The following is a 22,008-nucleotide window of genomic DNA, read 5'->3' as shown; positions in this document are numbered from 1 at the left end:
TGATTTTTTCTAAAAATGAGGGTAAGGAGTGAACTTGTTTGTTGGGTTCGGCTCTGACTTCAGTATGTTATGTTGCTTGTTGCATGGAAAGACCTCTTAGATCAGGTGTCTCAGTGTGCTGTGTGTGCTGTAATCCCAATGCTGTGCAGTGCAAGAGAACATGAGAGTTCTCTGTGATATGTGGTGAGAAAAGAAAGCTCTCCTGAGATGGATATTGCATTTTGAGGTTTTGCTAGTAATTTTCTCAGTATTGGTTCTGGTGAGATTCACATCTGTAAGTTTTTGATCCAAATAAACACAGTAGTCCTAAGAATAAAAGGCAGTCATCATGATCTCTTTCTCCTTTATACAAAGTAAAACTAGATGCAAGGACCCAATCCCAATCCAGCTTCTGTTAAAGCAAGTGGGAAGATTTTTGCTGATGTCATTGGAAATTGGATTGGGGCCCCAGAGGAAGATCCATTTCCCAGCTAGATGGCAGTAGGGCCCAGCTAAGAAAAAAGTGCAGCAATGGAAGTCAATGCCTCAAAGTCAAAAAATGTCAGGAATTAGAGACAAGTATTGCAAACCTTTCCAGCATTTGCCATCATTACATATACAGGAAACACTGACATTTCAAACTGAATGACATGTTTCTCTAATGGTTGTGCAGATCTCCTGGCAGTTATTTGGGGGTTTTGTGAATCCCTGTTCTCATACAGTCCAGTGTGGTGATCACCATCTCTCAACATGGTGCTTCCATATCTCATTAGAAATTAAGCTCTTCAATCCGGCTTTAGCTACTATTCAGGCTATACCTGGAAAGATCATCCCACTTTAGATGCAGCTACACAGTCACTTCCAGCCTCAGAACCTGAGCTTTCTTTGGAACAGTACAATTAAACACAGAAACAACAGAGCAGCCATCTAAGACTGTGACACTTCACAACGATTTATTGACAGTAAGAACTATTCTTTGTGTCTGTCCTTAATTCATTCCAGATTTGATTTAGGCAAGTGACACTATGCAGCTCCTTGTTGTTGGCCAAGTGCCCACATATCCCTCTAGGAATCAAAAAGGTACCAACCAGACAATCCTGCAGATGTTGCTTGTCTTTAGCTCTCAGAGTTTTAGGTGGCAGTTACATGACATGATTGCAACTGCCTTAGATAAAAGCCTTAATCCTACCATCCCAGATATCTGCTGCGGGGACACATTGTGCTCCTGACCCAGAGAAGGCTCATATGGGACTACCATCTAGTTGCTGAACATCTCTAACTATGAGTTGAGTTATCTGGGCTCACACTGGCCTTCAGAAATTCTGAAAAATATCTCTGTTTGTGGGCCTGACTCCTAAGGTTAGAAGGGTCCAAAGGGAAATTTTGCAAAGCCAGTGACCTGCACTCATTCCTGGGCAGTCTCCTCTGTTGCTGTGAACATTCTGATTGTTTTTAGTTGAGATGGGGAGTAGGAAAAGTTTGTCAAGAGATATAATGTGAATATTCTTTCATATTCATGCTGGATGCATACACCTTCTCAGTATTTCCCAGAGCTTCTGAACACTTTTTTGCAGTTTCTTTCTTAATGGCTGGTTTTATTCTCACACTGAAAAACCCTTGTGAGCTTTGCACATCTACTTTTCAAGCATTTAGGGAGTGGTTCTTCCCTAAAGGAGGCAGAAGAAGCAGCACTGCTCTTTCTTTCCGCTCTGTTGGACCAGCTCTGCTGCAAGGATTCCTCTGTGAGGAATGCAGTTCAGCAGAAAGGGGAAGTACAAAGCTGTTCCTGAATCACCAGTTCTGAAAACCTTGTTAGCAACCTCTGTGATGGCTGGGGGGAACAGGGTGGGAGAAAGACAGGGAAGCTTCTATGTGAGCACACCCCCTCCCCCAGGTCCTCCTTGCTGCAGCTGGTGCCTACATTAGACAGTAGCACAGATGATTAGGAAGAGGAGAGATAATTATGTGTCAAGATGATGTAGCAGAACTCCCGAGCTGGACAGAAGGAGCCAGACGGATGCATGAGGTAGGCCCAGAGATGGACGCTGACAGCCAGGTGTGTTAACAGGGAGTTAGAGGGAAGAGTGGGAATCCCAACCTACCAGATAGACCAAGTTGCAAGTGCAAGGGTGGCCTGGGCTATGTATGCTAGAGAGAGAGCTAGCTGGGCAGCAGCTCTGAGTGTCTACTAGTCACAACAAGGAACTGTCTGGCCATGAGTCTTTCCTCAAAACTCAATATATCATCCTCAGGTGAATACCAAGAACAGATGATCAGGATTTGCCTTGTAAAGACCAAATTACAGTTTTGTTTCAGTTTATAACCAGGGATTGCAAAACTTCTGACTTCGATAGAGTTGGTCTCCTGCAATTTTGAAAATAATTTGACTAAAAAAGTTCACCATCATTTGTGTAGCACATTGTGTGCCATTTCTTGTGCTCTGTGGGCATTGGCAATGGAGCTGTAACTTCCATCTGACCTTACACCCAACATCTTCCAAAGGCAGAGGTCACCCTGCAGCATGTAATGACTTTCTCAGGACTAGTGAGGGTCTTACACTATCAAGTTGCATCAGAAAACATGAATTCCTGGCTCTTCATGGTTTGAGCGTTGTAGTGCTCTGTGATGGCAGGCCAACCAGGTTCAGCAGGGTCATTGTCAGACTAAGATGCAGTAATATAATGTCCAGAAGGACAAAGGGGAAAAATATACAACTATTTCTGCTTTTTCATAACCCCTTAATTGACAGCTAAAAGAATGAGAACTGAAGTAACTCAGAGGCACTAACAAAAACTTAGTATCTTTCATATTGTAGTCTTGAGCACTGTACAAGGAGAAGAAAAGGAGAAATGCAGAGAAAGCAAAAGACAGATAAATAGATAGGAAGATAAACAGATGGATATAGATAAATAATTAGATAACAGGAAAAGAGTATATCTAGCTGCTGCCAGCATACCACAGCATCTTCAGCTAGGTGAAACTTCAGCAATTTTAAAAAACCATTCTTATGAGACACAGTCCTTTCTTTCTATAATGGGCTGCAAACAGACTTCCTATCTAAACCTAAATTCTAATTTGGGATTCAACTTCCAGTGAGGTTGGTGCTGTGACATTCTCAGCATTATTAATCTTGGTCCTTGACAGTATCTGTAGCATTTGACAGCATTACTGGTAATAATATCTGCAGTGCTGACAATGGCAGAGATAATATCCCCCAGTATTATCGGCATTAGCAGGGATCATATCTGCAGCCTGTTATTGGTGGGAGCAGACGTAATGTGTCCAGTATTATTAGTATCAGTAGTAATAAAACCCAAAGGCTTGTTAGTGTGATCAGTGCTAATATCAGCACTAGGTTTGTGGGAGAGGAGAGGACGGAGTGATTGCTACTGTAAATGGCAATAATACTCAGGCTGTTTCCAGTAAAGGAATCCCCAGCAGAGATGGGGGAGCAAACCTGAGAAGGCAGAAGTCTCTCCTTCCCATTCTTCACTTGTCATTTTGATGATTAGAGTGAGTTACATTGATGCCTAGTAATGCAGGGCTGTGTCAGTGCAGGGGAACAATGAGGAGTCACCAAGATTTCTACAGATCTGATGGTGTTTTCCAAGAAGAATTAGGTGTATCAGTGCAGATGGTTCACCATACTCTTCAAATGGGATTGGGCTATGCTGAACAGGGTGCTACCCACTATCTGTAGGAGCATCTGTGCTGTTAATACTGGAGCTATAGGATAGGCCTGCCATTCTCTTTGGTTATGCTCATATAATTTTCTGACTGTTATTGCCACAACACCCTCTGCTGAAAATCAGTGCATTTGTTGCAGGTGGTTTTCTCTTTCTCACTCCAAATGGGAGGACTCTGAGTGCAGAGCAGGGTCTTGAAACTACTTAGTTTGGGACTTTTTCTACTTTGCTGTGATCTCATTTTTGTACTGGGAAATTAAAAATGTCTCCTTCTGGTGGAGTGTGAAGCAGGGATATCTGTGACAGTCCCAGTGCTGAAAGTTGTTTTTTAAAATACTGCCCCAGGACATAGACTGTTTTAAAGACTTGAGTTCAAAATTTTCTTCAAGTGGAAAGTAACACAGAGCAGAGAGCTGTGTAATGTGTTTTTGAGCAGATATACAGCAGCTGAGTATGCCACTGCAAATATGATCCCATTTGTGTTGTTCAGAGTGGCAGGGATAATAGAGTTTGAGAGACGTAGCTATGACATTTCAGATGACTGTGTCACTGTCAGTGGCACACAGTGTTTGCAGGCAGTTTGGTTGTGGTTATCCTGTTGTAGCTATCACTATGGGTTGTGGGTTTGTGACACTAATGATGAGATTAACTGTATCACTACTTGCTCTGCTGCCCCATTACACTCAAGGCCATTACACTTTCCACAGGAGCTGCTGTGAATTGTTTCTTGTGGTATGTTTGCATCGTGACATGCAGTAAGGTTGTTTCAACATGGTAATTGTTGGTTCACTGGTGCAGTTTCTACTGTGATGTCACTGCAATTCATAGAGTTGTACTGCAGCTGATATAACGTGTTGGTTGGAAACAGACTGGCTATGACAGTCAATACAGCTATGTCACTGCAGCACCATATTCAGAATGGTGTGTTTTCATGAAGTGTGATATTAGTGTTCCAGAGCATACTGGGGTAGTTTCAGAACATACAGTGTGCTTATGCTGTCATCTGCAGTATGGTGATGCTTTGCTTATGCTGGACTTGTACCAGAGCAGAGGTCTAACCCAGAACTGTCCTTTGGGGAAATGCATTCATTCATTTTTCTATGCTGGCTGCATATGTTTGCTACGAATATAAGTGAATCATTCCACTTGACTGTGTCATGGCCTGATGTATGTTCATCTCTGGGCTTATTAGGTATATGTCTGTTCTCCTCAAACCCTAATAACTGTTGAAAACAACAGGGTGTGTTTGGATGTCCTCCTGCAGGTGATGGAACAGCACTAATGTCTGTGGCAAGCCTGCAGTGTTTCACAGTGTGATTTTTTGTCACCACAGCTGACTTGTTTGTGTTATTCTATATGACTGCTTTATTGCAGGTCAGCAATAGTCTTAATGACACTGGAGACACATGCAGTTATATTGCCTCAGGTGCTAACCCCATGTTCCAACCAGCACACAGAGTTGTGGGGTGTACACACAGCAGTTTATGGATGTGCAGATGGGCTGAGCAGATTCTGGAGTCTTTCACACTCTCACAATGTCTTTCTCCTACTTTCTCTGGGACTGTTTTATGCAGCACAGCTGAGTTTCCAGTGGCAGGCAGCTTGCAGCAGTGGTGTATCTCTGCAAACAGGAGCAGTCACAGGGAACCAGGGTCACTGTGTTTATACACACAAGTCTAGGCAACACTCCCTGCCATTCTAGATGAAAATATAAATTGAAGCGGGAGTTTATTCTAAGTAATCACCACTTCTCCCTCCTGAAGGTCTTTGGCTAGCGAGACCCCTGGAAGGACATAAGAAAAGCACCTGCTACTCATCCTGCACCTCTATAAATAAACTGCAGGAGGATGTCAGAAAAGGGATAGTATGTATAGGAAAACAGAGGAGGGGGAAACTGGATGAAGCAGAAGACAATGAATAAGCAGCATAGCAGTGATAGAAATGTGGGCTGCTGCACCAGGAATCTGGAGGTCAGTCTGTAAGCAGGAAAAACAGGATATGTGTTTTTCTGTGAGCATGTCTGCACACATGCTGAGGGTTTGGGGAATATGCATTGCTCGGGAGGAATTCAGGTAAGGGAGAGTTAACAGCTTGCATCACAGAAAGCAGTTTGGACAGAATGCCCTGCTTCCTAAGCTTATGGTGCTGCTTAGTTTGGCAGGGACTGGTATTCTCTGAAGACAAGCTGGTCTGGCTTCAGTTGTACTTGTGTGCATCTCTGATTGTGTATTTGTGTCTCAAATCAGGAACAAATCCTGCATGTCTGTTTGTTTTTTGTATTTCTGTGTTAGGATCACTGGTCTCTACTTATCTGTGCTTATGTACTGGGGTGAGTGGCAGGTTGGACCTGTATTTTTGTGCATGCCTGTGGAGACCTAGAAAATGTGTATGTTAAACTGTGTATAATATTGCCTAGTAGGAGGATGGATACTGTGGATCATATGGATGTTTGGGCATGAAGGCTCAGTATTAGTGCTATGTATTTTTATGAATGCGAGGTATTTGTATTCACATTTTGAGCATATATGTGAATGTTGTATATTTGTATGTATATTCTGAGTGTATATGTTGTTATATACTTGGAGTATAAATCTATCTTTGTGATTGCTGGATATGAATATGTAGCCTGCTAGTGCTGTGCACTTCTGTATATAGTTTGTACAGATGTGTATTTGCATTGAGGTTATATATTTGTGTGTATGTTATATATATATATATATTTATATATACACATATTGGTTATTCTTGCCTGTATAAAGGCTGTTTATTTATGTAAATATTTTGTATTTGTTTACATTATTTTATTCTGTACATGTTTAAGGAAATTACTTTGAGTTACAGGTTTTCATTTAGTTAGTGTACATATACTTTTGTAAGTTGTTTATTCAGAAATTACATTTAATTGACATGCACCTACATTAGTACCTCTGTGTGTCTCAGTTTGCATTCTTGTGTCTTTAATGTTAATTTGCTATGTTTTGTGGGTGCTACTTATGCATAGAGCTTTTCTTTGCATTTATTTGTGGGAGTACCATGAGTGTGTGCTTTTCTGACTGTTTATGGGTATTTAGTTTGTGGTTAAATCTTTTTCCACTTTTTGACTCATTCTTGGGAGTAGTTGCTGAAGCTCACATGTCAACAGGAGTCAGGCAGCTACCACTCCTCCCAGTGTCTCTGCCTCCTCCATGGTTCTACCTGTGCAAAGGCTGCTCCTCAGTTTCACTAGATCCTGCTTCTCTGGATCTTCTTGTTCACTTTAGATGAGTTTTACATTGGGTCTGCCTGCAGTCATGGTGGTGACTGTTACATGTTTTCATGGATGTTAAGAGTATGGGAGTCAGAGGGAGCATGGTGTCTGAATCCATGAGGGTCCAGGTTAATGCATAGTGGATGACAGAATCAACTGCAAAAGGAATCAGAAATTGCTGGCAATGTGCAGGCAAATGGTATTTTAGAGGGTTGTTGGTATAAGAGTGAATGAGGATGCCATGACCAGTGAGAGATGACACTGGTTTGGGGTCAAGTGACATGGCAATGAGACATAAGGGCAATACTACCGGGGAATCAAGGTGACATGGCACTGAGACAAAACATGGGTCACGGTGACATGCCAATGACCCAGGCTGATCTGTCAGAACAAGGGAGAGCTGGAATCTGTCCATCAGCTGAATAAGGCAAGGGAAAACTGGAGGAGAAGGGTGAAGAAGATCAAAGGCAAATCAACAGACCTGTACCTGGGCTGTAGGACCCAGATCACCAGCAGTTTGGGACATGCAGTGTCTCCATGGGATCAGTTTTGTCCTGGTGTGAAGGGCCAGGGCAGCCTGTTAGCAGTGGCTGTTTGCTCACTCTGATGGAGAGCAGGGATAACACAGTGATGACATCAGGTGGTGGCCATATCCTGTGAAGGTAGCCATGGACCATGTGGACTGTGTGGGCAGGGGCATTATTCCCAGTTGCTGGAAAAACAAAGAACCTAACAGGCAGTAAAACAAAAACAAAGGAGACTTGGAAGCACCTGACAGCCCTAATTCATCACAGCCCAAGATTTTTTTCCCCCCTCATGTTCCCATTATATTTGTTTGTAAAAGTGGAAATCAATTTTGAAGGTAATTTTCTGGAAAGAATGGAAGGGAGGTGGGAGGGCCGGATAAGGCAGAGATGGCAAGAGGAAAAAAAAAAATTTAGGCCAGGCACAGCCCAGGGGCAGCTCTTGGCAAGGTGAAAGAAAATTGCATATTCAATCTCCATCCATGAATCTCCCTTGCTGCTGCCCGCCTCCTGCTCGAAAACAATGAAGGCTTTCTCCCCTACGCTGCACAACGCCTGAGTATCAGCGCTCACTTTAACTTCAGGGTCATTAATTCACCTGATTATTGCAGGAGAGGAGAGGGTTGCAGAGGCATCCATTCTAAAGAGCCCTCCCTTAGCTCATCCTTTGATTAGTTCAGGGTGGGGGGAGTTGAGATAATGTGTTGTCTTGGACACAGTTTAAAATGGGAGGGGTTGAAGAGGGGGTGGAAGGAGGTAGAGGTAGAGAGGGAAAGATGTGGCCCAGCTTGTTGTGGAAGGGAGGGTTGGAAAGCAGTCATTCTTGCATCCCTCTGCTGTGGTGTTACTGCAAATTAAAAGTAGCATGTTCCACTTCGTAGCTATCTTTCAGGGAGGGGAGGGGCATGGGTATATGTCGGCATGGGGATGGGGGGGATCTTATCATTGCTTCCTCAGCAGCCCAGCGTAGTGTCACCCTGTGAGGTGACATTTGAATTTACAATTCCGCAGAGAAAAGCCATTAATTCACAAATTAACATTTCTCCCTCTCTCTCTCTCTAGCTCTTTCTCTCTCTCTCTCTCTCTCTATCTCACATGGATGTGCAAGCAATTGAAAAGACAAAGGAAATAGCCTTAAGGAAGAGACTTTACTGCTACTCTGTCTGTGCAGAGATTGCTACTACTGCTTCTAGATAGATAAACCAATTACCTGAGCTGCTCTGCTCATGGCAGCCTGCTATTACCTCCCTTTGTAGAGCTGATTCCATTGCTGGATTACACTGTGTGTATCTCATTAATGTAAACCAGCATGATACTGGGCACTATTTCTGACCCTTCTTGCCATAGCCCCTTGCTGCAGTGGAAGAGGGAACTGGGAGAGGAGTTGAAGGCAGGTGACAGTAGGCACAATGTACTTCCTAGAGCAAGCTACACAGAGCTCGTTAGAAGACCTTTGCTAAGCTTAGAGGAGATGGGGACTTCTCTTCTGAGAAGCAAGTTGCATGACATTAACCCTGATCTCTTCCATGTCTCGGTGAGCACTGAGGGTGCTGTGCAAGAGGCACAGTGTATGGGCATCAGGTATGGGCAGTCCCTTGCATTCTCAGCCCTACACAGAGTTTTCAACAGGTGTAGAAATGTGTGTGGCAAGCAGACACAGAGGTCTGAGTATAAAAGCTGCGTATCCATAGCTGTTGCACAGGAGTGACTGCACCAGGAGCTGACTGACTCACAGAGGTACACAACAGAGCCCAGAATAAGAAGCAAGAGTAAGCACTTCAGTTTACAGATTGAGAGGGCCAGATTTCTCTGTAGGGCAGTTCCAACAAAAGCAGGTAAAGAATGCCTGTGGAGATGTTCTCAGCTGAGAAAAACACTAGACATTACTTCTACACAGCCCTGTTGTCTTCTAAATCCCTCTTGTTGCTCTTTCCTGCCACAGTCTTTCTCACATACTTACTTCTGCTATCACTGCTGCTGTGGCTGCTTGGATGGCACTTGTACAATATAGACACACACACACATGTAGGCACTCAGCCACACATCTGTGACACTGGCAGCCTGGCTATGCAAACTCATACATCTGCAGACATGGCTTTCCTCACCTGCTCTGGTGAGCTCTCTTCAGTGGCTCCAAGACTACCTGCTGTGGGGCACACTGGCAGTCAGCTTTCTGAGCACCTTCTGGCACTCTCTTGCAGACTGCCTTGTAGGAACATGCTGACTATCCTGCCTTTTAGCCTGGTCACACAGCTACGTGTGTTTGGGAAGAAAATGTCCAAGCAGTGTTGTTTAAATATAAAGACTTGCACATACTAATGTTCAGTTATCCAGGTAAAATAAAAATTGATCAGAGTGGCTGTTTCTAGAAACCTAGTCTCCACATGCTCATTGGTTGGAGCATGTGCCTTTCTTCAGCATTGCCTTGGGTCCTTAAATCTTCCTACAAACTTATCCTTTCAACAAGAGCATCTGCCTCTCTGACATTCCCTGTGCCCCACACCGTGCACAGCACATGGCTGGGGAGCATCATCCCGCAGCTGGTGCTGGAAGACGGATCACGATCAGCGGAGGAATCGGCAGGCACTGCCAGTAATTCAAACCATCCTGACCGTTCAGTGAACCTGAACCTGCTGACCTTGACAGCACTAGACAGAAGCGGCCTCAGGAATCCCAACCTTTAGAGAGGCATTGGCTGGAGGATGGCTCCTGCTCTCTTCCTTTCTTTCTTTCTCTTCGTGATCACATCCAGCAGCCAAGGGGGCCCAAGAGTCAATCCCCAGTGCATCAATTAGCTCCTAATTTGGCTATCTCTGCACTCCCAAGTCTACATCAGTAACGTTAAGCATCGCTTGCTGTTCATAGATGTAAATAATTCCTATAGAGCAGTGTCTTCTTGTGCTAAAAGAAAACACTAAGCACCTTGTTCTCAGTCAGGCCCACAGAAACCTCTGCTTCCAAAAATGGGAGCTGCTGCTCCTGCTGTTTGGAAGGAAAGCAGAAACCCTTTACTTTCCTGAGTGATAGTATCAGATCCTCTAGCCTTGTTTCACTGGGTCCTGGGGGAACAACAAGATCCCACCAAGCGATTAACCCGTGAGAATCTTGACTGGATAGATGAGGGGCAAGGAGGTAATTTGATTGGAGGGGAGAAAGAAAGAAAGAAAAAACTGTGTTTAATTTTGTCACCAGACCTTGCATTAAAGAAATACAGTTTGTGAACGTTTTATGATGCTTTCAGGAGTTTCAGGACTCCGGGTATCTAAGTAGCTGCCAAGCAAGACCTGATAAAACAGCATTTTGTGTTGGCCTGCAGAGGCTAAACTAATCTCTAGGATATTGCATATGAAGGACAACTCTGTTAGTAGTAGCTGGCTGGAAAGAAGCAGTTACAGATACATATTTGTATCTATCTATTAACACACACCGGATATGTACTGTCTTCTGTCTGTCTCTATCCATAACTCTTTGAAGGTGATTTTTTCAAGAATCAATCAGATAAAATAAAGGATGCTTTAAATAGGTGTCAAATGCAATTAATGCCAATCTTAAGGCCCTTTAAAATGTCAGACTTTTGTTAAGGGGCCTAAAAATAATGCCTAGATCCACATTTTCCTTTCACTTTTCCTTCATTCATCCAAACATCTGGCTGCTTACATCCCAAGAGGATCAAGGTACAAAGGCCTCTTCCCACAGAGGTCAACAGCTACACGAAACACATATGAGTACAGTGCCAGAATAGGAACCAGGTCATGGATATCACAGTTTCCTTTTGGATGTGCATCAGGTCAGGATTTCTTTCTCTCTTTGGTCCTGCCTATTTTTTTTGGTCAGAGGAGCTATTATGCTTTTAAGCTAGGGGATCTGCATTGGAACAGATTTTTAGACATCTGATTAAACCTTAATGAGGTGATTATTATTATGAAATGTTCATCAAACCTTGAGTGCCTTCTACACCTTTCTTAAATCTCTAGAAAAGGCTGTTATAAAGGACAGGTATACTTCCATGCCTGGTTTCCCAAATTACCTGGTGTTCTTTTGCTTTGGCTTTTGGCATCTAGTCTGAGAAGAGGTATGCCTTGAACAGAAGGGTTGACCTTCCAAGAAGATCAAAACTGTTCTAGAGTTTGGGACAACTTTATTAAATCCTAGCAAACAAAAAACAATACTCCACTAGCTAATCCTCAAATATACTCATGGGTCTTTTCTGCAGACACCTCACTTGTTTGTGAAACTGATTGTTGCCCATGGCTGGGCCCTCTTTTGTTTGGAGTCTACCTCTTACAATTTGCAACATATCTGCAATATACATTTTATAGAGGTCACATCAGTATAGGTTCCTTCATGAACCTATAATGGCCTTCATGTGACCTTATGCACAAAGATGACAAATTATTCTACTAAATGGTTTACAGTTATTATAGGAACAAAGATTCAAAAAAATATTTTGCATGGTGATATTTCAAGCAAATTGCTGCCTATTGCAAGCCTGTAACTCTTTTATTGCATGGCATTTCATAATTATCCATCTTGTATCATATGTTGTCTATTAACCTTCCCATTCTTAAGATCTCATTTTCTACTAAAATGTGGCTGACTCTCAGGTGGACCATGGCAGATGTTGAACAATACAGAGCATCAACTGTGAAATTTTGCTGTGCCATGTCCAAATGAAACCACAGGAGAATTAAGATATGCTGTGGGTAATCACTCAGGCTGGATTTTGTTCAGGACAGCCAGGTTAATGTCTGCACTCTTGCAAAAAATGCCATGGGAATTTTAATGACTCTGAGTGATTGGAGCCTTTGTTTTATGGCACGTCAAAAATGGCAGCTCTAAAAACACTCTGCTTGAATACTGGTTTAGTGCTGACTCAGAAGAGCTTCCAATAACATGATCCACAAGTATCTGGCTCAGGGGCAGCAGACTCCTTTGACTGATGAGATTAAGGTAAAAGTGTACATGAGGGGAAAATAGGTGGAAAGAAAGGAAGGGAAAGTGTAGAGCAAGGGAAACAGAAGGAAATTAAGAGGCATATTTGTGGGGGACCAAGCCAATGGAACCAAGCAAAGAGGAATTCGTATTTCTAGACTGTGCATTAAGGTGTCCATTGTCTGACCCAGATCTGCTGAGTCTATATGCTGGTGTTCTCTCAGTGCTCTCCACTAGAACCTCAAGGATTCCCACAAACTGGGAGGTGAAACTAGATGGTGACAGTCCAGCTCTGGGCTCCCTGCTTTGTGTCTAGCAATCCTGATAGCAGTGTTGATTTCCATGTCAGGCAAAGCACTGCTTGAGGAAAAAAAAAAACCCTCCAAGTGTGGCGGTGTCAGCGCTCGCTGTTGTTCGACAGTGTAAAATTAAATTAATAAAGCCCCCAACACAGGAAAACATAACAGGAAATTAATGGCCTTTACTGTCGCTCTGATGCAGTCATTTGCAACCCTGCTTTCCGCACCAAAGACTTCATAAATGCAAGCAGTTTCTCTAAACAAGCATAGTTAGGGCTGCATGCGATGTAATTTTTTGTGTTGCTTCTGTCCTTTGGAGCTAACAAAAGCCACCCCTTTTTATATGGTCACCAAGGGGGGTCCTGCCAAGAAGTAGCTCCCCAGCAAACACGCTTAGGAAGATGAGAGAAGAGAGTTAAGTCATGCCAGTGATGCTAAGAGCATCACCTTCTCTGGCAGAGGGAAAGCATATCTTCTGGAGCCCTGCTGCCCTGCAGCAGCAGCTATACCCAAGGATGCTGCACTAAAGGCAATGTTGTGGACACCACAACAGTTATCAGGATAACCTTCTGATAACTTTTAGGATGTAAATAAGTATAAGCACTGAATATAAGAGACTTACAGATTTACACTGACCAGAGGATCTGGCTCACTGGGTGAGAGTGCCAATTGCTACTCTGTCAATGTAAACAAAGCCAGTGTACTGGATCCTAGAGGCAGCTGCATTTCTATTTGTCTAACAGACAAACCTAATAGCACTAGTAAGAGATACTGGATCTAGGAAACTACTACCTAGGCTAAACCCCTTACCTGCACACCCACACATGCTGTAGTACATGTTGTACACACATCTGAGACAGCTGCTTGCATCCCAACACCTGGAAAGACTTTTGCTGGCATTTTCAGTAAGGCTGGATGCGCTGATTTTTACTATCCAACACAGACTTAGTTTCCCGGATGCTCTTGTCCAAATTTGCAATCATACACTTAGATGTAGTAGTAAATACATATGATTTTCATATGCATATACACACTCACTTCCTTAAATGCATTTTGCATGCTCCATGATAATCCAAGACACATCTGAGCACACACTTCATTACACATTTGCACACACAATTCATTACATTTACATTCTCACTGAGAACTGCCATTTCTCATGAAAGCCCTGCTCCATCTAGGGTACTCAGTCATACAACCCCTGTGTTAAAAGCACTGCTGTCAGGCACCAGCACACATCTCACTCTTCCTCAGTCAGGCACACTCATTTCCCTGCATGAGCAGCCTTCCTCACTCACCAGTTCCTCATGTGAGCTATACCCTAATTTCAAAACATAAAATCTGTTTCTGAGCCTTTCTGCTTTAAGCCTGAGCATGTAAGAAATAAATACCCACAGTCTATGTGTTGCTGACACACTTAAACTACAGAGACACATGGACTAGCACAGTACTATCAATTAGCATACTGAAATTCAGGTTTGTGGATTCCCTTGAGGCAAATGGACACGGGAATCTGAACAACTGTGGAGTTCATGAAGGGTGATGGTCTTCCTTGAGGTGATAATCCTCCAGTATTTATGTCCCACTATCTCTATTTCTGCAAGATACTGTACATAACCTGAACTTGTACTATATCTTCTTTCACCATCGCAGCATAGATCCCTGGTAACGTTCCTTCTCTATGCATTCCTGAACCTTGCCAGCCCCTTCCATGCTCCATCATCTCTATTCTGCACTCACTTAGCATCCTTCCCATCTGAATTTGAGGTTCATCTTTCTCCTCACCAGTTATCACAACTAAAGCACTCAGAATTTTTGCAACACTACTACATGCTAAAACACAGAACTGACCCATCTAGAGATGAACTCTTCTTTCACACTGTCTAAAAGACCACAAGATTTCTCCTGGAAGAAAATGTAAACCAAAATTTACAGTCTTCCTTTTCCAAATCTCTAACTAGTAGGACAAGAAAGTTACATAGGCAAAAAGATCACCAAATTAGGACTGCCAGTCCTTGTGCTTATCCTTACTGGGGGGAGTACATTATTAACTGAATAATTACTGAGGATGCACACAATGTCTCTAGAAAACATTGTGACAACTAGACTGGATCAGCTTGTGTGGATCAGGAAATGAGTATCAGACAATCCTGGCCATCTGCAAATGTGTGGCCCACTACCTCAGGACAAGGTCCTTGTCCTCGGTCTCTCTCTTGGCTGGGGGTCAGTTCAGACACAGATGCAGGAGGTCTGCTATTCCCAGCAGGAGCTTGAGACCAGGGTTTGAAGGCCAGCTCTGCTAGTGCTGGGGTCCTTCGTGTTGCACTGAGTGCAGCAGGAGGGTCTGCACAGGGCTGGCTGCCGTGAATGACAAGCACTGGCTATCGATCGTGTTCTGAACCCGGCCCAGCCGATAGAAGGTAATTAATGACTCCATTTGCCTCAGCACCGAGGAGAACAATTGAGTTTGAAACTGCAACAACTGGCAGTGTGGGGAAAAGCCCCCCGGGATGGACAGAAGAGCTGTCTGACAGGCCCAGCTGCATGGGGACACGGGAACACATCAGAGGGGGAAAAAGAGAAGAGAAACCAGAAAAAGGGAAAGAGCAGTCTTAACACAAAAGTGTGATCTGGGAAGGGGCAGCACATGTATCCACAAATGCTCAGGGAGGGGGAGAAGGCTGCTCTGAGTTGAGCACCCCAGCAGGGGTGGTGCAGGCAGGCTGCAAGAGAGGACAGGGTCGTCTTGCTGGTGCAGAGGGACAGCATTGCAGCAGCCAGCTCAGCATCACTGCATCAGACAGTTGTGCTTCCCTCAGAGCCTTTGACAATTAGATGGGTTCTGCTGTGTCACCTGGCTGGCAGTTCTCATGCCAGTCACAATCGCTTTTATTATTACTGTGATTTTTATTGGTAGAGCTGCAAGGGCCCAGCTGAGATCAGGGCCCCATGACACTGCAGGCAGATATGTCATAGGGATGGTAACAGCCCCTTCCCTAAAAGAGAGCAGTATCTCCATGTTTGTGTGGTAGCTACACAGCTTCCTAGATGTTTCTGTGCCATAAAGATGTCCCTATGTCGCAATACTTCTGAGTTATTTGTTGAGATGGTTCTGTCCCACTCTGAACAAGAGCTCTGTCTGTCAGTTGTAGCCAGAGAAGTAATGAATTATGCTACTTTGTGCTACTAGTACATTTTGGTGTCTTTGTGGCTTCCAGACCTGAGAATGTCTCTTTGTTTTGGAATTATTTAATGGACATATTCCCTGTGTCAGATGTAGTTAAGTTTGCTCTGTTGTTCTTTGGCACAGCATTTCCTTGTTATCTGTCAGAATACTTCTGTGACACCCGTGGAGCATTTCTATGTCTTGTGTTGAGAGTTTGCTCTGAACATTCACTGTGTGTACTCCCTGTCCCTCAGAGGAGAGATATTTCCTGTCACATATGCAAGGCCTGACCACACTGACAGCAATGTGTGCCTTTGTGAGGGACACAGTGATTGAGACCATGGTTTGCCTCTCAAGCTGTTTGTTAAGATTCTTATGATTTAAAAGAGAGGTTTCCCTTGCCAATAAAAGGGAACTGGGAAAGGTATTGATACTGCTTCCTATTGGGTACAGTTACCACAGTTACCCAGGTGTCATCCTCAGACATCCTGCAGCTGAAGTTTTCCTTTACCTCTTTGAACAGGACTCCTTCCAATATCTCCTTTCTTGGAAAATACCTATTCCTTAAGCTTTTACTCCTAGCACTGCTCTTCATCAGCTGAAGTGACTGTTGCCCACCACAGTGCCATTCCTCCTGGGATCTGCTGATCTTTCCCAATTCAAATTTTCCCTGTAAGCCCTTTCTTCACTAGTACCCACAGCCCTCTGCTGAACTCCATCTCTTATCCAAAGTCCTCTCTGGTTCTTTTCTGCCACCTTTGCTCATACCCACATGGCTGTCAGCTCTCATACTTTGTGTATTACACTATTTGAAGCTTCTCCTGATAGTCCAGCTTACAAAGTCATATGCTTAGATGAGAATTGTAACTTGGATCTAAAACCAGATATAAGTGTCTGGTCCTTGCAGTTTCAGGGAAAAAATGAAAACAAATCCTCTGTAGGTTTTGACACCAGAAGACAAACTCAGGAGACTTGCAATCATTTGGTTTTGAAGAAAATAAAATGATCAGTGACTGTGAATGTCTCAACTTTAGCAACACAAGACATACAGATCTGTCTTTCAGGATCACCTCTGTGGAACTTTCTCTGCTTCATAAGTAAAATATATGCACACAATTCATATAATTGCTCTGTGAAGTTTGAGATTCATGCATTCCACCATTATTAAGCCAAATACTACTGCAAGCTGTTTAGACAAGATCTGCCTCAAGGTACCCTACAGGCCTCTGTCAAAAGTTTCTTTGCTTTCACAGATTTTAAAGCCTAGGCTAGGGCAGAGTAGCCCATCCCCCTCCTTCCTCCCTCTCCCCTCCAGGAATTTCCACCTAAACTAAAGCACTATCTTTCTCCTTACAACTTTTGCATCCCTCTCTATCCATTTTCTTGCTTTGATCATTCTTATTTCTTATTTAACCCCATTCTTTACTCTTCTCTTTCCTTCATCCTTATCTTTTATTTCCCACAGTCTGTACAGATTCTCTCTCATCAGCTGGTCCTGGGTTTCCCAAATACACATACACGCTTATGTGTGCACATGCACACGCACACACTGACATAAATAAATAAATAAATAGAAAGGTCAGTGAGCAGAGCAGCAATAACCCCTAAAACAGTACTATCAGAGGGACATGATTGATCAATTGAATTCCATAGCGGCTCAAAAATGTGGGATTAAGTAGTGTATTATACGCACAATGAGTTGAGGCATGATGTTCATTTCAAGTTCATTTCGCCAGCCCTCTGCCACCAGATCAGGCAATCAATAGGGGCAGCAGATATCATATATCACCTCTCTCCGTGCTAGGCAGAGAGCACCATAATCTCCCGCAAATTTAGAGTGACAGATTTGTCAAGATCTGAAGGGCCTCTGAATAAATGAAGGAAAAGAGACTCTTACAGCGACTCAGGAAAGCTGTGATTTCAGCTTCTTCACACAAAGGCATGGCCTGTGAACATGCAGGAGACACATGTGCACAGGGCTCTGAAGGCAGACAGAATTGCAAATACCTGTGCACAAATCTGTGTAACCACTCAGGGCCATTCACTAAGGGTAAAATCTAGTTTAATGACAAGCAGTAAAAGTTTTACTGTACATCAGTTCACTAACACCAAACACAATGCAGAGTTTAAGGCTGCCATCCTTGAAAATCAGGTATAGCCAAAACCAGCAGCTACAGACAAATGCCTGGTCAGGTATGTACTGTGATGCAGAATCTAAAGAATAACAGAATAATTATCTACTGCAAAAATACCCATGTGTATTAGCATCATGGTGTGTATGATCACACACATTGACTGACACATGGAAAAATCCCCAAACAGCTTCAGAGACTGCAGACAGGTTGAAGCTGATACAGAAACTTTTTTTTTTTTTTTGAGTCTGGACCCAGGATTTCTGTGCTAGCTTTATGTGGGAAAGACCAGAGTTCTAGTCCTCCTGAAATTCAATACCTGCAAAAACAGCCCAGTCCATCTAAAACATGAAAACTGTACTGACCCACACAGTGTGCAGTCCACCAAGCCTGATCCTTGCTTTGTTTTCTTAGTCAAATCTGTCAAGAACTCCAGATTTCAGGAAATTAATAACTTTCTCTTGGGCAAATAAGCCTGGGGAAAAAACTCCAGTAAACAGCCTTGCTCTGGCTTGGGGTGGTAAAGAAAGAGAGAAAAGGCTGCTTGAGGGAAGGCTGCTGGCAGGGACAAATCAATATGTAATATTTTCTATGGTCTTGTGAGTGGTACTGTACTACGCTACTGTATATAATGTACTATTGATTATATCATATCGTATAATCACCTATAAACGGATATATCTCATAGCCAGAAGGCAGCAGGCTTAGTCATAACTCTGGGCCACCAGTTGGGCATTAACTGTGCCAGGAAAATACCATCTTGGCACTGAGCTAAAGCATTTGTGAGATAAAAGAGGAAGCAGCAGAATGGTATTGTTCTGGATGCTGCACAGTGAATGTCACTCCAGGCTCCTGGGAGCTTCATGTGTCCATGAGCACCTCATGATTGCATGGAGGAAGGAAAAGGTCTATACAAAACCCTTGACCAATTTCTTGAGACAGCAGGTTTCTGAGATTCACAGACTGGAGGCCATCAAGAAAGGTTTAAGTATGAGGCATATTAGTGAAAAACCAGAAAGATAATTACAGCACAAGAGGGAGAACCTGATCTTAGGTTAGTCAGGTGATAAGGCAGCCAGACTTGTGTCTGATGAAGCACAGTAAGTAAGGATTCAGCATGGAGAGTGTGGAGGTATATCAGTATGGATAAAGGAGGGGATTATTACCAGGCACACCAAAGTTAGGCTGAGATGTGACAGCAGAAAGATACTCAGCACATTTGGAGGAGATTATAATGAGAAGACTTGCCTCAGATGAGATGAGGGATTATGACAGAGGAAGATTCACTTCAGCTGGGACAGGAGGTTATAACAGACATACTCACCTTGGATATGACAGATGCTAATAACAGGAAACTCACTTGAGATAAAAAGGGGTTATAACAGAGAAAAATGCACCTCATTTGAGTTGGGGGACAACAGAGGGAAAAAACAAACCAAACTAAACCCAAACCCAGATAGGTGATCAGATGGTTTATCACAGGAAAAAAAAAAAATCATGTTGTATGGGGCAGGGCATTTATAATAGGCTCACAGCAGAGGGAATGAATGGGCTGTAAGAGACATGGGATGGCACAACAGAAAGAGAGACACCCTGGAGCATGGCAGGAGGCGCTTCTATGAGACTGGACTGCAGTAGGGAGGGCTGCTGTAGGGACAGAGATGCACTTCTAGGGAAGCTTCTACCAGAAGGCAGCTATATTCTTAGCAAGAACCAAGTAATACCAGGAAGACTGAATCCCACTGAGCAGGTGGGAATTTTGTAATTCCCACCTAGGTTTTGTAATACAATAATTCATTTTGGACAAGAAGGGAGATGGGCAGAGACAAAGATTCATCTCATTTTGGAGGGAGTTTTATAACAGAGATATGGGTCACAATAAATCACAAGCTACACATAGGTGAATGGGACAGAAACCAACATATCTTGGATGGGACAACTGCCCCACAGAGATTTGTCTCTGGTGAATCATGAAGTCAGAAACCAGATTTCCCTGTTATCTAAGGAGGATGAAAGGCTCATCTAGGATATGATCAGATGAAATTATAAGAGTGGTAGCTGCTCATAGGACTGCGGAGCTACAACAGAGACTGGCTCCCCTCCAAACTGTAAGAGAGCCTTTTCCCCATTGCAGGCTCCCTCAGTCCTCTCCAGTACAGCCCATCCTCAGCACTCTTGTTTCTCTGTGAACTGCCTCTCCAGTGGTCTTCTAGCGATGCTAATCGCTGTGCTTTGCTCCCATTTTATGCTCAGCAGTGGAGATTTGGCAATTTTTAACACTGAAAATCAGCGGAACCGAAACTCATCTCTGAGCTAAGCGCCATTCTCCACAGACTCACTCATCCTGGGCAGGAGAATCCCACAGAACCCACTGGAACAGCCTGGCAACTCCATCAGAGAGGAAGGGACTCCTCTTGGACCCCTGCAGCCTCCTCTTCCCTCAGGAGTGGCACAACTACCTGGGTGGAGGCACAGAGTGTCCCTCTTTCCTGCTCTGTCCTTGTCCTGCATCTGTTACCAGTCCAAGGCAGGGTGGTGCTAACTCCCTGTTTTCTCTGTCTGTGCCCTGCAGATGTATCCGAGGGCTCAGTTCCCAATGGAGATTCCCAGAGCAGCGTGGACAGTTTGCGGAAGCACCTTCGTGGCGACACTTTCACCCAGCAGCAGCTGGAAGCTTTAGATCGAGTTTTTGAGCGTCCTTCTTACCCTGACGTCTTTCAAACATCAGAGCACATCAAATCTGAGCAGGTGAGGGCCTGGCCTGGCAATGGGAACCTGCAGGCACTGAGTGGATGATGGCAGGGAGATTCCCGCACCAAAGTCCCTCTCCCCCTCTCCATCCCTTGTACTGACACTGACCCATTATTGCACATACCTTTTACAGCCCTGTCTAGTTGTATCACTGTGTTTATACACAAGCTTCATCTCCTCTGGTAAACTTGCCATATACATGCACACTGTACTCTCCCTACGCTCCCTTCTCCCTCTGCACACAGACCTGTCTGTACCTTGCCATGAGCATGCCTACCCCTCCATCCATGTTCACTGGCAGACAGCACTGCATAGAAACTCCTGCACCCTGAGATCACACCGGTGACCAACAAGCCATAGGGTTGGGTTTTAATGGATTATTTTCCTTCATGGCCCAAAGCTGAGACTTGACTTCTATCTCCAACATAGTTTTCCACACTTCTGCAGCTCTGCCTACCTTTTCTTTACTCCCCCGCTCTCCCAGCCTTTTATCCCAAAAGCTGTTTGTCTTAATAAAATGAAAATCAAAAGTCTTTTTAAACCGCCCCAAGCCATAAACCAACAAAGGAAGAGAAGGAGAGGCTGGCTGTGGACTCCCTTCATCCCAGAGTCCCTGGGTTTATTACAATGAATAACCTTTATTTACTTTCATTAGACTATTAAGCACCAGCACAGTCATTTTTCCCCCTGAAACTCTGAGCAGGGCCCATAAAGCAAATCCAAAGCCTAATTGAGTTCATTTTAATTTCTCTCCGATCACAGCGAATTACTCTGGTGATAAATCAGGGGGCAGGCTCACCCCCAGTAGAAGGCCTAATTTGCAGCTAATTACAAAACTGATTTCTACAGGAAGATCAATACAAGAAGGAATTGGAAATGACTAGGCAGTCCTAGCCAAGCAGGGACAGGGGTGGGGAGGGGGCAGCATGCATAGAACCTGCTGGAGGAGGGGAAGATGTGGGGAGGGGGCTGGGGAAGTGCATGGAAAAAAACAGAGGAGAAAGAGCAGAAAATCAGTTTTAATTTAACGTAATATTAATCAGAGCAACTTTTCCTGCTGTTTTGTAGCCTTCCTGGTTTCTCCAGCTCCCGCGTCTGGTCTGGAGGCTGCCACAATAAAAAGGCAATTACCAGAGCCTTTCGGACAGGACACCCTTTCAGATTCAATGGCTCTCCCCCTCCCACCCTTCTGTTAGCCATGTGGCTCCCCCCTCCCCAATTTCATACCCCAATGCACAGAGTGACAGAGGCAGGGGATGAGACTTCTTTGTTTTTAAAATGCTAGGACAGAG

The 22,008-nt window shown here is 43.9% G+C and overlaps 1 protein-coding gene across 8 annotated transcripts in view; it reads left to right on the top strand.

Moving 5' to 3' along the window:
• Window positions 1-22,008, top strand: part of PAX2 (paired box 2) — an 82,776-nt gene that overhangs the window by 36,923 nt on the left and 23,845 nt on the right. For all 8 annotated transcript variants that reach the window (XM_021547997.2, XM_031505242.2, XM_021547957.2 and 5 more), the window contains exon 6: window positions 20,538-20,713. In XM_021547997.2, coding sequence (XP_021403672.1) covers window positions 20,538-20,713 — 176 coding nt within the window. The remainder of the gene's footprint in view (window positions 1-20,537; window positions 20,714-22,008) is intronic.

Source organism: Lonchura striata, chromosome 7 (assembly GCF_046129695.1).
Source record: "Lonchura striata isolate bLonStr1 chromosome 7, bLonStr1.mat, whole genome shotgun sequence".
Taxonomy (NCBI): Eukaryota; Metazoa; Chordata; class Aves; order Passeriformes; family Estrildidae; genus Lonchura; species Lonchura striata.
Note: the sequence above shows the minus strand (reverse complement) of the source record. Positions and strands in the feature narration are given on the sequence as shown.